This window comes from Thamnophis sirtalis, unplaced genomic scaffold (assembly GCF_051295495.1).
Source record: "Thamnophis sirtalis isolate CommonGarterSnake01/CBP01778 unplaced genomic scaffold, rThaSir2_p1.2 scaffold_3, whole genome shotgun sequence".
NCBI classification, from domain to species: domain Eukaryota; kingdom Metazoa; phylum Chordata; class Lepidosauria; order Squamata; family Natricidae; genus Thamnophis; species Thamnophis sirtalis.
In genome coordinates, this window is record NW_028261383.1 from 77,450,998 (window position 1) to 77,468,400 (window position 17,403).

The 17,403-nt window shown below is 37.8% G+C and overlaps 1 protein-coding gene across 2 annotated transcripts in view; it reads left to right on the plus strand.

Annotated features, from left to right (window-relative positions):
• CACNA2D2 (calcium voltage-gated channel auxiliary subunit alpha2delta 2) overlaps nucleotides 1–17,403 on the plus strand; it is a 621,934-nt gene that overhangs the window by 334,115 nt on the left and 270,416 nt on the right. For both annotated transcript variants that reach the window (XM_087709243.1, XM_087709244.1), the window contains exon 4: nucleotides 815–874. In XM_087709243.1, the coding sequence (XP_087565369.1) occupies nucleotides 815–874 (60 nt within the window). The remainder of the gene's footprint in view (nucleotides 1–814; nucleotides 875–17,403) is intronic.

Consider the following 17,403-nt stretch of genomic DNA (forward strand, 5'->3'; position numbering starts at 1 on the left):
CAGGCTGGGCACATAACCACGGATACATTTTTGGACAGCGCTGGCTCTTCAGATTTGAAACAGAGATGAGCACCGCCCCCTAGAGTCGGGAACAACTAGCACATATGTGCTTGGGGAGCCTTTACCTTTAACTATTACAAAGTAGTTATTTATAGCAAGCCAATTTCAGGAGAAATGTGCAAGGCTCAGTTGTTTGTTTGGTGCTGCCCAGCTCCAGGCTGACTGTGGAGGATAAAAGGACCGTTTGATATGTTTCTTTCTTCTCCAATCATATTTACATTGTTAGGACACTGCAAGGCATTAAACCTATCAAGGCAATAGTATTAACTCAAAATTTAAAATAACACGTCAGGCCGCTTCAAACCTCATCAATTAATCAATTTGGCCTCAAGGTTTGGACTTTGAACATGAGATTTCTGAAGAGTGGCTTCTCCCTCGCACTCGGTGTGCCACTGATTGTAATTTATTTACTTTCATTTGTACGTAGAAGCACTGCGTTGCACTGACACAGAAGTAAAATGATCCCATAAAAGTAACGAAAGGCAAGGTTTTCCAATAGCTTGAGCATTTAATTAAGAAAGATCAGAGCTGCATATAGAAGATGTTTATGGAAATCATAAATTTTTAATTAATGTCTTTTCACAGCCGAGCTGCCAAGTAAGGGTGCTGAAAATGTTTTGCTACTTAATAAGCTGGGAGAACGATATAGCTGGCTTCCCGTGTGAAAGAGCAGAGTTAAAATGAGTCCTTGGTCATTATTGCAATTCATACTGTCTCTTTATGGACTCATACTATTTCTTCTCTTTCATTTCAGAGACTGGCTGATGCGGCAGAGAAGTTTCAGAAGGCCCATCGATGGCAAGACAACATTAAGGTAAGTTTTTAAATCTTGGCGTGGCCTTTTCTGATCTCCAAGTCTTGAGTTCCTTTTTCCTCTTCCTTTGGTTTAACATGATCATCCTTAAACTAAGATATAGATGTAGTCCTCGACTTACAACAGTTCATTTAGTTACAACGGCACTGAAAAAAAGAGATGTATGACCATTTTTCACACTTATGACCATCTCAACACTCCCATAGTTACATGATCAAAATTCAGATGTTGGCAAGTAGTTCATATTTATGACCATTGTAGTATCCTTGGGGGGTCATGTGATCCCCTTTTGCGACCTTCTGACAAGCAAAGTCAACGGGGAAGCCACATTCACTTAACAACCAGGTTTTACTAACTTAACAAATGCAATGATTCAATTAACAACTGTGGCAAGAAAAGTCATAAAATGGAGCACATTCACTTAACAAATGTTTCACTTAGCAACATAAATGTTGGACTCAATTGTGGTCATAACCCAAGGACTACCTGTATTAAGATAAAATTTCTCTTTTGGCTGAGAATGCTGGCAATTGCAGTCCCAATACACAAGGAAGCTTTCGATTTGGAAAAACTGGACTAATATCTATTTATCAAAGATCCTTCTCACAAATTTATCCTTAAAGAAAAACAATCAGGCATCTTAGGCCATTAACTCATTTACTACAACATCTACCCACAAGAGGTGCTACTAGAGTGACATAAGATTATCCTTACTGCAGATCCTAAACTATACTTGTACCTGTCTCCAAATACGGGTGTGATCTATCATTGCACCTAAAGATATACCAAAGATTAAAATATTTTACAGGATCCAGACTTTTAACATTGTCCCACCATAGTTGTGCACTAAGAGATTTCTCACATCTCATGTTTCTTTGCGCTTTATTTCCCATCACCTAGCTTTTCCTTTCCTGTCTCCTAATTCTGTAACGTTCTAGTACTCTGGTTTCTGAAAGCAAGTTCCATCTTATCAAGTTCATGCGTGGATGCCCTGTTCTGGTCATTTATTCATTCATTCATTTAATCAAACATATGAGGCCACCCATCTCACAGAAAACAATTTTGGGTAGCGTACAACAATCCAATAAAAAAGTAGAAATATACACAAGTCATTATCCAAAACCATTATTATAATAAAGGTTTAAAAGCATTTAAAACTATAAAAACTCAACTAAGACAGAGGTTCCTAGTTCTCTTAGTTCTCAATGCCTCCCAGCTCTAATGAAATTGAATAATGCCACTTGGAACTCATTTTTAGTATTACCTCTGCTCACACGTGCATGAAATAAGACAATTCAAAAGACTGAAGGCGAAGGTCGAGGTAATGGTGAGAAAGTTGTTTTCAGGTTGCCATGGAGAACTCCTTAGAAAGCTTGCCATTTTGCCATCTCGGCAGTCTGAGAGGAATTGTGTAGGTTGCCCTGCAGGGACTGTCCAAAAAGATGGTTCTTAAACCAAAGAGGGCAGCAGGAGCCTGGCATTTTTCTTTGGTTCACCTTTTCCATAGGATTTGATGCAATTTCGTTCCAGTTGAGGTAGGTTTTGGAGGAGGAAAGGACCATTGAAATGGATGCCAAGCAAATGTTGCTGCTTTAATGATTGCATTTGAGTTTGTAATTATGGCACCTCTGCCAGGAAATGGGTGTTCCACTTGGAAATTCAGCCAAATGAAACCCAAGAAAGGAGATCTTCTTTTCCTTTCAGGAAGAAGATTAAGGAAAATAATTTCAAGCCAGTCAATCCACTCTTGCTAATCATCTGTTATAGTGGGCGTAAGGGGAAGGAATATTTCTTGATGCAAGCTGGTTTTGTTCATACTATAAAACGTTGCCCCATGGTATTCTCCAAATGTATGTATTTATTTATTGCATTTCTTCACCATCCAATAGCCAAAGCTCTCTGGGCACTTCAGAAATTAATGGTGGAGACCGTAAAATATACAGATATAATAAAACTTAATGTAAAACATTAAACAAATAAAGCCATCTCAGAATGAATCCAAAATAAACAGCTAGGGGAGCCTAATAGGAATGGAAGAATCTAAATGATGCTAATAACTTTTAAAGCGAAATATTAAAAGGCTAAGCAGCCTGAGAGAATAAAAATGTCTCCACTTGACCCACTATAGACCACAGTGTAAGTATCATGTAAACTTTTCCAAGAACAGAAGGGCATACCTTAATCCAGGTACGTAACACCATTTATTTTTTTTAATCATTTGGCAGGGGTACTTGGAAAGCAACCTCAGAAAATGACCTTAGAGTCTATGTCCAATAAAGGAGTGATACTCTTCCAGGTACCTAAAGTTGCTTAGAATTTAAGAGTTAACACTTTTAAAAAGGCCTATTGGTACTAATGGATAAGCATTAGGAAAAAAAGTCATGGAAGCTTGTTTTTATAAATGAAAACAACAGTGAGACTATTATATGCTCAAAAGTAGTATATCAATCTACAGCAAAGGAATGGTTGGTGAAGAGGATGGAACTTGCAGAGATAGCTAAATAAATTTCATTTATTTCATTAGAAATAAAACAATATCTACATTTATAGTTCACTGGAAACCCCTTATAGACTTTTTGTATGAAATAGAAAAAAATGCGTTTATGATTGCTGGTTTTAATGATTAGGAAAAAAGTGAACTAGAAAAAAAGTAATCAGAGTGGAAGAGATAATTTTGTAATTGTACTTATATCGGTATTTGCTGCAAAGGATTTTGAAAGTGTCTCTCTCTTTTTAGCCTGTCTCTGTCCTTTGTATTTTTTTTAAATAAAAAAAATATATTTTGAAATATAAGGAAGGATAATCCAAACTGCAAGTCTTCTTATCAAGGATTTCTGTGTTAACTGACATTGTGTCACACTACTCCAAATAAAAGAATTAGGACATACATGATTCAGTACCACCTCATAAAGCAGGGTTTCCCAAACCATGAGGCATATCTTCCTGGGAAAGGTGCAGACAAGAGTTCAGGGTGAAGTGTGAGGAACTTTTTCTTTATATTGTTACAATAAATCTACCTTTCCTAAAGTTTTGTTTTCATTGTTCATTTATGTTCATTTCTATCTATGGGTTTTTGTGGGGGGTGTACGTAAAGTCTATACTCAAGGCTAAATGTTTAGGAACCTCTATCATAAAAGATGGTCTTCTGGACAAGTAAAATTGTGCAATGCAGGTCTTAGGTTTTGTATTCTTTACCATTTGTTTCAATTCTCTTGCCTGATTTCCTGGTCAGGTGGGTGCCATATTTGAAGTGGCTCAAAGCTTATTGTGGGATACATAATTAAATGTCATTTGCAATTCTCTTCTAATAATCAGATGCATGAATGTGCATTACACAAAATGACCGTTCTGATGGGAGATAATCGTCCTGCATTTAAATTGATAATTTTTGCAGTGAGATATATCAGTTGGGAAATCCAAACCTGTGTTGAGTTGAAGGGTGGGTAATTGTTAAGTTCTTATTTTGCTTCTATTGACTTAAGATTTATTTTAGAATCTGCCCATGTAGTAATCAACTTTTAAATCTATAGCCCAGTACTGAATTAAAAAAAACTGATCGCAACTTATTTATGAACAAAGACATTTAAAATATAATTCCAAGAGGAAAGGTTTAGCCACAGCTTTACTATTTTTTATCTTCTCTAGATGAATCCTGCTGTTACCAGGCTTTTTCCTTGGCTACCCCTTAATTTGTAAAGTCCTGATCATTGATTATTGATCTGTCATGAATATGGCAAAATGTGGAATGGTGCCGTGGCCTAGAGGTGGAGTTCTTGCCTCACAATCTGGAGGCTCTGGGTTTGATCCTAGGTAGCAGGAGATATTTCTCTCTCTGGGCACAATGAGAAAATATCTGCTGCAAACTCCGCATTGGCAATAGGAAGAGCATCCGGCCAGTAAACATTCAGCTCCATTCAGCTGCCCCAGCTCCACCACGATGCAAAGGATTATAGGGTCATTAAAAGACTATGAATATGGCAAAATGTCTAACCACTAATGCTCCCACCTTTTCCATTTTTGCCAAGCCCCAAACAAATCATAGAATGCTTGAGGAATTCTAATATCTTTTTGTTTGCCTTCGCTGTTAGAGAGACACAATTCTCCTGATATAAATTTTGTTTCTGTGCTGTTTTTTTTTTTGTTTTGTTTTTTTGCTTTACTGTTTTTCTTCACTGCCTTTTACTTTAACAACTTGACTAAATTAGACCTTGGCACTGGACTGGATTCCTAATTATAACTTCAAACATCATTTATAATTATTAATTATGATTTTATTGTAGTCTGAATCCCTTGGATTATGTTGCAGGCAGAGAAATGGAAGGTGGGCTCATCACTTACCTGTGGGAATTAGAAACTTAGTTGGTTGTACTCTGCTTCTGAATAAACACTCTGGGACTGAAGGACGTGAAAGGTGTATGGAGCTGTTAGGAATGGCTCTGTTTATAATCTTCAGTCATGGATCTCTGCATACTTGAAATTCGAGGCTATTATTTTATGCAACTAATTATGAATTTATCATAGTCCACAACATCTTGTGCTATAATGAATTAGCTGGTAAGGGTACTCAAAGACTGTTTTGAGTGCGACAGATTGAACACAACAGCAGCTAGCTTCTGGCACTAAATTCTGCTGCATGGATAAAGCATAAGCTGACTTTAATATCCATTGGATTCAAGTGCCAATTTCTCCTATATATCTGACGCAGGAAGCATGTGGATGTACCATATGCCTCTTAGAGTTTATAGCATTTTTGTTTACAAATATGCTTTAGAAGGTTTCTTATTTTTGTCTGTTTACATGGGTTTATTCAGTCATTCTGGAGAACTGTTCCCACAGTGATCATGTGAGATTTTTGGGAGGTCAGGTAACAATTCCAAAAGAAAATGGTGTGGCATTCCAGAAAAAGCAGAAAAAATAATATCGTAGATACAAGCATTTTCCAAAAGGTTTGAAAACAAAAGAATGTGCTCTAGAGTATAAATTTAGATGGGGTGCTAATTGCAAATCCACATCAGGCTGAGAAATGTTTTAGATTAGCCCTAAATTGGGTAGACCATAAGACTCCCTGATGGACAGAGAATGGATTTTATATGTCAACGCTTCTAACCTAGATAGCATCCTTCCAATACACTTATGCACTTATGCATGATGCACTTATAAGTAGAATCAAAGTCTGTTCTGGCGAAGATTAAATGAAGTTATTGCCTTTTTATTTGGTTGCTTGGGTGATGGGATTATTTCATATAGAGATGGAGACAGAGAGGTATATACCGTAGATAGGAATAAATGATTGGAGGGAGCAACTACTGAAGGTCAGTGGAAAAAGTGTTATAGGAAGAAAAATATTTCGCCATCACTCTTCTCCCATTGCACTAGGCAATCTGCACTGCCTGCCTGTCCACTTTCTTCACTAAGACACATTTCTTTCTTTAAAGGGAGTTAATGTGACATTCCGTTTACTTCTTTCAAGGATCTAAGGGCAAGCACTGAGTGCTGCTAAAGGCTGTTGTTATAACTTTACACCTGAGTGAGCCTGAGACCTAAGACTCCACTAGAGTGTCATTTGTGAAAAGACAAAGGAGTGAAACACATGCTGAATGGCAATGGCTACCCTATGGAGGATTCAGCTGCCGCAGTGGAAATTTCTGCAACAGAAAGAGATAGAGCAAGAAAGGAGAATCAGTAAGGAGAGGGGGAGCAGAGAATAGAAAAAGAAATAAAGACAAGAATTGGAACTCAAAGAATTCACAGGGGACACGAGGCTGTTCTTTAGAACAGCTTTTCCTAGGCTGCTGACCTCCAAATATGTAATAACAATAGCACTTAGACTTATATACTACTTCACAGTGCATTACAGCCCTCTCTAAGCAGTTTTACACAGAGTCAGCCTTTTGCCCCAACAATTTGGCTCCTCATTTTACCCACCTCGGAAGGATGGAAGGCTGAGTCAACCTTGAGTCTTGTGAGATTCGAACTGCCAAATTGCAGGTAGCCGGCAATCAGCAGAATTTGCCTGCAGTACTGCATTCTAACCACTGCGCCACCACAGCTCTTACGGATGGAAGGCAGGAAGGCACCAGGTAGAGGAAGGCTGCCATTTAGATGGTCTTCATGAATATATTGTACTAAAGAGATCTGAAGCTAAGCAATGTTGATTTTCACATTCCAGCTTCTTAAAATATATATAATAAATTTGGCCCTTCGAGGAAACTCCCTGGCCATTCTCTCTTCCCCTGATCTTCAGTGAAATTTGTGACAACAGCTTTTAAAAGCAAAGCCAGAGTTGACAATGCAGATATGTGGATTCCTCTGAAGAGCAGGTGTGAAATTAACTTTTCCATTGAGGTATCATTCTATTTCTGGTGATTAAAGATTTGTTACAGCTCTGAGGTAAGAGATTCGGTACACCGTTCAGAATGGAGTCAGTTTAATTTATTTAACTCCGTGTAACCTTGTTGTTCCTGTATCAAAAACATAAGCCTTGCTGAATTCTTTACTACCGTCATACCTCCTTGGCATTCCATTGTCTTCATTGTATTGGAGGTTGTGGAGAGAGACAGGGAGATGGAATAATATCTCCCAGCATCAATTGTGAATGAGATAGTTTTAATTAAGTCAATATAGCTGTCTTGAGCCATGGTGAGTAGTATTGCAGGATAATTCTGTTGACAGCCAAGGGTTCAATCCTCATCGGGTCAAGGTTGACTCATCTTTCCATACTTACAAGGTCAGTAAAATGAGAACCCAGATTGTTGGGGCCAATATGTTGACTCTGTAAACCGCTTAGAGAGGGCTGTAAAGCTTATATGAAGCTGTTGTTCTGACCTAGGCTTTCTGATAAAGCATCAATCACACGTTTAGTCCCCCAAACCCTCTTTTATTTAAATGGATGTGAATTATGGCAATTCACAGCCCGTAATGATTCACAAACAGTCTGTGAAGAGTCAAACAGGTGTCTGATAGAGTCTTTCAGGGTAATGCTGATAAGCACCCACCTTTTTCTCCCTTGAAACACTTCCAGAGACCTAATTGCCAACTGCAAGGCAAAGCGGAGCACTGAGTCAAATGGAGCTTCTCAGAGTTTGAACCGGCCAGAATGAACAAATTTCTTCCTGCAAAGGCTGATGTCCGTTTGCTCCTCTTTTATGTCTTATGGGAGGGGCCAATCATTTCCAAACCTTACTCCTGAGTCGCCCCTTTTGTCTTAACTGTTCTTCTCTTGTGGCAGCTCTGCACATGCACACACTGGGAACAGACTCACACTGTTCTTCTGCCTCGCTGATGCCCAGCTTCAGAGGCAGCATATCACTAACAGATGGGCTTGGCCCACTCTCTGCCTGTGACACAGAGCCCTCATCCGAGCCTTCCCCAGACTCCAGGACTGGCCCATGTTCCTCCTCACTGTCTGAGTCTGCTGCCAGCTCCGCAGGATGCTGGTGCACCACAACAGCTGTATATAAGTCAAATTGCTATTGTCCCCTTATAAGTCAGAATAAAATATAGCTTCCAGGCAATGTTGCAGGGTTTTCATTTACTGCTCTTGTAGGATCTAAGTGGAGACATAGCACATGAAATGAAATGGAAGGGTCCTTGGAGATTCTAAGGGCCTGCGCAGCTGCAGTCTTGGGATATTCTGTACTTTGGCCGTCAAGGCAACTTATTTGTGACATTTCTTTTGGGGCATTTTCCTAGAGCTAGTTTGGCCTCTGGGAAGAAATAGCTTTTCACTCCATTATTAAAGCTTAGCAAGACTGTGTTTTTCATTGGGCTGTCATATTCTCCAAACTATACCGGGGCTCAACTTTTGAGAAGAGATGTTTGATATGCAGATCTATTTATATCCTTGTATGCCCTAGTCTTCCAACAGATCCAGACATCTGAGAGCCTGCATACTGTCTCTTCCTAAGATGGGCATATCAATAGCAATGTGTAGGAACAGTGATGGCATTTAGCTTCTCCTGCCTGTGATGAGAGAATAGAGGACAATCCCTTCCACTTAGGTTTGACTTTCATATGTCTAGCTTTCATTTCCATAACCCAAAGCCAGAATCAAGTAGAGTTTTGTTATCTCAATATTACATAATAAATGCCTGGAGACAACTGTTTTCTCCTTGAAGACGAGTGACATCTCCAAAGCTGCCTTGCTGACAACTCCAAATTTCTAGTTCAGAGCCCTGATTCCCAGAGGAGCAGCTCCACTCCCATCCAGATATTAATAACATAGTGAATGCATAAGTTCAGGAGGTAGAGGGCAGCCACTATATTTTTCTGCCTCTCCACTCAAATAAGCAGACATGAAATGAACAGCAAATATTTTTGCTCTATAAATCCCATAGCAGAGGGTTTCCTGTATTCCATCTTGACCTGTCCCTTGATGTGACTGCCTCTGTGGTTACTCAGCTGAATAGCGTCACTACATCTGAGAAAACTCTCTGGCTTTTCAAACTGGGCACCAGGCAATTCAGATGAAAATATTTGAACCTGAGTAACAGTACAGAGGAGCAATTAAGTTTTATATTTATTCCATCTATTTTTGCTCTTGGTATTATCTTTTTTTTTTTTTTTTTTTATATGAGAACTTTTTTATTTTTCTTTAAAAAAAAAAACACAAATATGTCATCATTTGTCAATCATTAAGACATTGAAGTACAATTTTTTTGTTGTTGTTGTGTATACCCCTCCCTCCCTCCACCCCCCCATCCCCCTCCTCCTTCCCCCCCCCCGACTTCCCAGAACCCGTACACGGTATGGATTTTTAACTAACACAGTCTAACATCTATTGAGAAAAAAGAAATAAAGAAATTAATGACATTCTAGATTGGACTTAGCTTCTTCTTACTGAACTGACTTTTAACAGTTTAAACCATTTCTGATCTTAAGCATAGGCTAACTGGAATTTCTTAGTCCCGTATTTATTTTGTATATAGTCAATCCATTTTTTCCAGTCTCGTTTATATCTCTCATTTGAATGATCTTTGAGATATGCCGATATTTTAGCCATTTCAGCTAAGTTTGTTACTTTCAATGTCCATTCTTGGATTGTAGGCAAGTCTTCCTTCTTCCAATATTGCGCCACCAACAGTCTTGCTGCAGTTATCAGGTGCAGAATCAAATTGGTCTCTACCACTGTAAAATCAGTACATATACCTAGTAAAAATAACTGAGGACTAAACTTTATCCTTCTTTTAAAAACATTTTGCATGACCCACCATATTTTTATCCAAAATGCCTTAACCTTTTGGCAGGTCCACCATATATGATAATATGTAGCATCGAGAGAACCACACCTCCAACATTTAGGCTGTACATTCGGATACATAGAAGCCAACTTTTTAGGATCTAAATGCCATCTGTAGAACATCTTGTAAAAATTTTCTCTCAGATTTTGAGCTTGTGTAAATTTCACATTTCTTACCCAAATTCTTTCCCATATATCCAACATTATTGGTTCCTCAATATTTTGAGCCCATTTTATCATACAATCTTTAACTAATTCTGTTTCCGAAGCCATCTGTATTAATACATTATATATCCTCTTTATATGCATTAAGCTTTGATCTCTTATTTGTTTAAACAGATTATCCTCAACTTGAATAAAACCAATTTTTTGATCTATTTTCCACCTAGCCTGTAATTGCCCATACTGGAACCACGTTTGAACTACCTTCTCCTCTTTTAATACCTCTAAAGATTTTAATTGTAATACCCCCCTTTCCGAGGTAAGAAGCTGTCTGTAAGTAAATCTGTCCTGTTTTTGTGCTGTATTCATATTTTCAATTGCATGTCTAGGAATTGCCCACATGGGTATCTTGTCATTTAATTTATATTGGTATTTCTTCCAAACCCGCAATAGAGCATTTCTTAAAATATGACTTTTAAAGTTCTTATCCAATTTTTTGTTGAATAACAGGTAAGCGTGCCAACCAAATACCAGATCGTGTCCCTCAATGTTCAATATTCTATCATTGGTTAAATGAATCCAATCACTAATTACAGATAATGCCACTGCATCATAATATAGTTTTAAATTAGGTAGTTTCAGTCCTCCTCTCTCACGTACATCTTGCATTATTTTCATCTTTACCCTCGGCTTCTTTCCTGCCCACACAAATTTGTTGATACCCTTCTGCCATTCTAAAAGGTTCGCATCTTTTTTAAGTATAGGTAACATTTGGAAAAGAAATAAAAATTTTGGTAAAATGTTCATTTTCACTGCCGCTATCCTGCCCAGCAAAGATAGGTGCAATTTCTCCCATTTTTTCATCTCTGTCTGTATGCTATGCCAAAGTGGTTCATAATTATGCTTATATAACTTCCCATTTGAAGTTAAAATGTTAACTCCAAGATATTTGACTTTTTTAACTACCTCACATCCTAGCATCACTCCTAATTCTTCCTTTTGTTTAATATTCATATTTATAGCTAATGTTTTGGTTTTTCCTAAGTTTATTTTAAAGCCAGACACTTGACCATATTGATTAATCGTATTCATTAAAACCATACTGGATTCCTGCGGTTGTTCCAATATTATGACCAAATCATCCGCAAAAGCGCGGACTCTATATTCTTGCTGCCTAATCTTGATCCCTTTTAAACCGTCCATGCCCCGTATTTTATTCAACAATACTTCCAAAGTTATAATAAACAATAATGGGGACAAAGGACAACCCTGTCTTGTACCTTTTCCAATTTGAATAGAGTCTGTTAAACTTCCATTGACTATGATTTGTGCTGTTTGCTGTTGGTATATTGCTTTAATTGACTGTAAAAAATTATCTCCTATCTGCATTTTTTGCAATATCTTCAGCAGAAATTGCCAGTTAACTCAATCAAAGGCCTTCTCAGCATCCAAAAATATAAACGCAGCAGGGATCTGGTTGTTCTTTCCCAAATATTCTAATGCATTAATAATTAATCTGACATTACTTTTCATCTGTCTCCCTTGTATAAAACCTGTTTGGTCCGTATGTATCAATTGTTGAATGACCAACATTAACCTATTTGCTAATATTTTAGTAAAAATTTTATAATCTACATTCAGTAATGAAATGGGTCTATAATTTTTGGGTTGAGTAGTATCTTGATCTTCTTTGGGTATCAAAGATATAAACGCTGTCTTCCAAGATGGAGGGACTTTACCTTCCGTTTGAATCATATTAAATAATTCTCTAAGAGGTTCTACCATTTCTAACTGTAAGTTTTTATAGTAAACCGCTGTCAAGCCATCTGTACCTGGTGCTTTCCCTGGCTTTAATTGCTTAATTACCTGCAGGATTTCCCCCGAGGTTATTGGTTGATTCAATTTTTGCCTGTGTTCTTCTCTAACTGAAGGTATTTTCTCCTTGTCTAAATATTTGTCTATGTCTAAACCATTAATTTTATCCCCTTTATACAGTTCTGTAAAAAATTCCCAGAAAGCCTTTTGAATCTCTTCCTGTTGGAACACCTCCTTCCCTCTGTAAATCAGTTTAGATATATTTCGAGTTTTCCTTTTTTTCCTAATCTGATAAGCTAACCATCTGCCAGGTTTGTTTGCATTACAAAAAGTATTGTGTTTTGCATATAATAAATTAGTAGCTACCTGGTCAGAGATCAACATGTCAAATTGAGATTTTAATATGTTAATAGTTTCCTTAACCTTTGTATCGTCTGGTTTCCTTGTTAACTCCAGCTCTTTTCTCTTAATTTCCTCTTCCAGTTCTGTTCGTTTTAACCCTTGCTTATTTCTATATGTTTTATTTATATTCATCAAAACTCCTCTCATATACGCTTTGCTTGCATCCCATACAAATTCCATAGATGTACCCTTATTCATATTCAAAACAAAATATTCAGATAGTAATTTTTTACAATCATTAATATAGTTTTCATATCTAAATAAATTTTCATTCAGTCTCCAAAACCTTCTTGCCTGCACTACCCTTCCCAACTCCATCCAAACTGGGTTATGGTCCGAAAGGACTCTAGCTGCAATCTTTGTTTTCTTGACCCTAGAAAGCAAATCATTAGTGGTTAGAATAAAATCAATCCTTGAAAGGGATTGATGCCTGTCCGAGAAGAAAGTGAAGTCATATTCCTCTGCATTTCTTTCTCGCCAGATATCTCTCAATTCAAAATCATCCATAATGTCAAAGAAGGATTTGGGTAACTTTGCTCGCATCTTGGTATTTAGGCGGGAAATCTTCTTATCTCTCTTAGTGTCTATCACTCCATTCCAATCACCCAACAGTATACAGGAACTATAGTCCCACTGTACTAATTTAGCATGAAGATTTCTATAGAATCTATCTTGCTGTTGATTGGGTGCATAAATTCCCAAAAGTAATGTCTTTTTCCCTTCTAAGATTAAGTCTAAAGCAATATATCTTCCGAAGGGATCTGCTTCTATTAATTCAGCTTTCATATCTTTTCTTAAGTATATAACTATACCATTCTTCTTTTCCATAGCAGAAGCTGCAAAATGTTGACCAAGTTTTGAGTTGATCAAATATTTTTGATCAGTTGACTTGATATGAGTTTCTTGCAAACAAATTACATCGTTCTTAAACTGTTTAAGATAATGAAATATTTTCTTCCTCTTCTGTGGAGAGTTCAGTCCGTTGACATTCCATGTTAAAATCTTAGTTGTCATCTTTGGTTGGTTGAAGCATTTTTAGAGCTTCCTGCACGGCCTGTTTAACCTTAGGTTTAGCTCCTCCCACTGCTTCCAGATTTGTTGTTGTAGTTCCTTGATTGATGGCCGATGATTGTTGATACTGTTGCTTCTTAGCTTGTTTCTCCACACGTCTAGTAGTCATGCGGCTAGGTCTTGGTTCCATAGCACCTTGCACTTCTAGAGAAGAGAGATGCTCCATCTTGTCTGGTGGTTGTGTAGTTTGCTGTCTATCCTGTCCTTCTTGTGGTCTTTCTCTAGGTCCAGATGGTGCAGGGTGTCCGGCCTTCAATATATTATAATAAAAATCTCGGGCTTTCCATACAGAGTTGAGGCGGTACCTTTGCTTATCAAATGTAAATATGATGCCGAATGGTGCATCCCATCTATACTGTATCTGACGGTTTCTGAGTTCTTCGACCAAAAAAGCGTAGTCTCTTCTGGCTCTTAACATTTGAGGTGGTATCTCTTTCAAAACAGCCAGGTCTTGACCGCCAATTTGAAGCTTAGTGTTATAAGACGCTTGCAGTACCATATTTCTGAACTCTCTTGTAGTAAAATATATAACGATGTCTCGAGGAAGCTGCTTCTGCTTTGCCAGCCAGGAGTTAACGCGGTAAGCTTTGTCAATTTGCCAGCCTTGGTTGGTCCCTGGTCTTCCCATCAGGCGGTCAAAAGCTTCCGATAGGATCTGTTTCAGGTTCTCCTGTTTCTCCTCACGCAGCCCCCTTACTCTTAATGCGAGCTCCATTTGTCGGTACTGTATCATAATAATTTCTTTTTCAGCATTTTCCACTTTTTGTTCCACCACCTCTGTTTTCAATGTCAAGTTAGCATTGGCATCATTAAGAACCTCTAGAGTATCTTCCACTCCAGAAATATGTTCTGTTAATACAGTTACAAGACTCAGCATGTCGTCTCTAATTTTATCAACCTTAGCCTCAAATTTCTCATACAACTCCTGTTTAAGTCCTTTTATTTCACTTTTAATTTCACTTTTAATTTCTTCTTTCATTTCTTTTATTTCCTCTTTTCTCTCCTCTCTATTATCTCTAAATTTATCTTCCATTTTAATTGTCTGTGCATTAAGAGCCTCGCTTAGATTACTCAGAAAAAAATCTTTCGTTAACACATCCCCAGCAGGGGGCGTAGGAGGCGGAGGCTGCAGCTTTGTGCCAGGCACTGAGGATGTGCCCCTGGAAGTAGAGGGTGACGACTTCACGTTAATATTTGGTTTTGAGGCCATTTCAACATTTGTCTGCCTGCAGTTAATAAAACTCTATCGCCTAAATATGCAGCTTTAAGTAAAGAGGCTTTTATTTTGAAGTTTAAGGCTTGGCAAAACTTTCAGTGAGTAAACATTGTAATAAGACCGTTCAACAGATTCATCACCATTTAACTTCCAAATAAGCAAAGTCAATGAAGGAGTAAAATTCTTCTATTGTGAAACCAAAACATTTGATAAGCTATCTCTTTTGTTTTGAATTCTTTTGAAGTCTTGTGAAAATTAGCAAAAAGTGTTCGTTATTACCGGAGAAACCAGCCTGCTCGGCGCCATTTTAAAAGCCTCTGAGTAAATAATTTTTCGGAGGAGAAAAAGAGAAGAAGCTAAAATGTTGATAAGCAATTATTGTCCTCGCAGTAAACGGATTCAGCTCGTGATAAGATTAAATCAAACAAAACTTAGAGCAGAGTGGGAGAGACCTACTTTGTCCTGCACAAGGCAGTTTGAAGTTCCCAGCACGGACAGCCGTTCTGCCTTGGGCTAGCCCCCCTTTCCTTGCAAGCACAAAAGCTGCAAAAATCGAAGAGCATTTGCCAGCAAAACAGTTTCTTCTTTCCCTCTTGCCTGAAGGATAAGAAAACCTGATAAGACGTCAGATGGAAGATCCTCTAAACAGGTACGTAGCCAGGAATTCGGAGGCAGCTGATTTTTTGCTGCCTTCACCAGTAGGCTCCTCCCAGGAAGTCCGCTCTTGGTATTATCTATCGGCCTATACCTACCTTTGTAGAAATAGTCATCCAAAGAATTCTTTCTTTCTCTTTCTTATTTTTCACCTTTATTCTTTTTATAAATAGCTGAAGGCTACAAACATATCTAACACACCTCCTTCCTCCTATTTTCCCCACAACAACAACCCAGTGAGGTGGATCAGGCTGTACAGATTTGGGTTCTCAGAACCAATAATATAAGTCAGTAATTGAAGGATGGCATTGATCCAGATGGAAGAACTGGTCAGTTAGAATCAGGATCATAACATGATAAGCAGAGGGTCTTCTATATAGATTTATATAGAAGAATGTTTCTCAATTGGATGCCTTTCAAACAGATTTAAATTGCAGCTTCCAGGATTTCTAGACAGCCTACTGATTGATTCTGGGAGTTGCAGTCCCAAGTTATTTCATGTGTGCCTTTTTGGGAAAATGTGATATAGAATGTACAGGTTTGTACAGCAGACTTCCAGCTTCTGGCCATTTTAGTCATTTAATCAATTTTTATAGTAGGCTGTCATACTCCCATGAAGTAAAAGGTAGAAGAGGCTGCCATTTCAGGTCAAAAGTGAGAAACATGTGCTGGATATCAGTTGGCAGAAATAAGGGATCATCTTGTGAAGTAAAGTTCTGCTTTCAAAAGAAGGACAAACAGTATGGATTATAGGACAATCGTTTTGCTAAAACTTTTACAATTCCAATTGCATAGTTATCCTGGAAACTAAGCTAATCTGTAACTTAATATAGTTTACAGCAGAATTGTCACCAACTATTTACTGCCCAATTTTGACTTTAAAATTTAATGGGTGCACTGAGTTCAAGTGTATAAAATTGTAGTCAATTATGGATTTAAAATCACCATTCCCAAGTCACTTAATGGGCAACATTTGCTTGCATTGTTTCATCCAAAGCTACATAGAGGCAGTCAAAAAATGGCACAAGAATTTATACATATATTTTTTAGAAAAACAGCTCCTTTAAAAATGACATATTGTCATCCTGGTTCTGCTTGAGTTGCACATATATTTAGCAGATTTAACCCACCATTTCCCAAAGAAGCAATTAAGAGCTTAGCATGGCTGTTTAAACAAGGAAAGCTAGATTTAAGATATGGAATTTGACTCTTAACAGATTTGTGATAGAAATATGATTTAGAATTGTAAACAGTGACAGTGATTAAGACTTTCAGCAGCCTGCCCAGAAAAGCAGATCAATATAGATGATTCAGGATTTAACAATTCTATTAAAATGTATGACTTACCAAGAGACACTTCATGAATTTCTTGGCATTAAACAAGTTAGGCTAGATGATTCTAGGTTTTCTCCACAAATCTTTAAATCTCCAACCCATAATAACATGTTTGATGGCTTGGAAGCTAGTTTATGCACCTGGCAGATTAATGTCTTTAGGTCTCACTCCATTTCCTCTCTTTGCTGGTACCCAGCAGAGTCTAATAGAAATGACTTGGGCTGCAAAGAAGGAAATGGTTAAGGTTTTTATAAACAGTACCCCCACAGAGTGGTACCATGTTGTATGTTGTTATCTGCCTCTGGCAGGTCTGTAACCCTCCTCCTAGGATGGTGGCAGTGACCTCCATCAACAGTGCAAAGGGCCCTTTCTGTGACTTCCTTTTCCACTCCAGCCAGAAATGCGTCTTTGTCTATTATTTGTGACCCATGGGCCACTGTGCCATCATGTAAATATAAGCAAATCATCTTTCATCTCTGTTATCTCCGATATTCAGCAACCCCAGAATAAAGAAGAGCTTAATGATTCCTTTCCTGGTACCCTTCATCTCTGAAATGCACAATTAACTCATTCTTCTTACGTTGTTGTTTTTTTTTTGTTTCTCTTCTGAAAACATTTTCAACTTTTCCTTTCCTA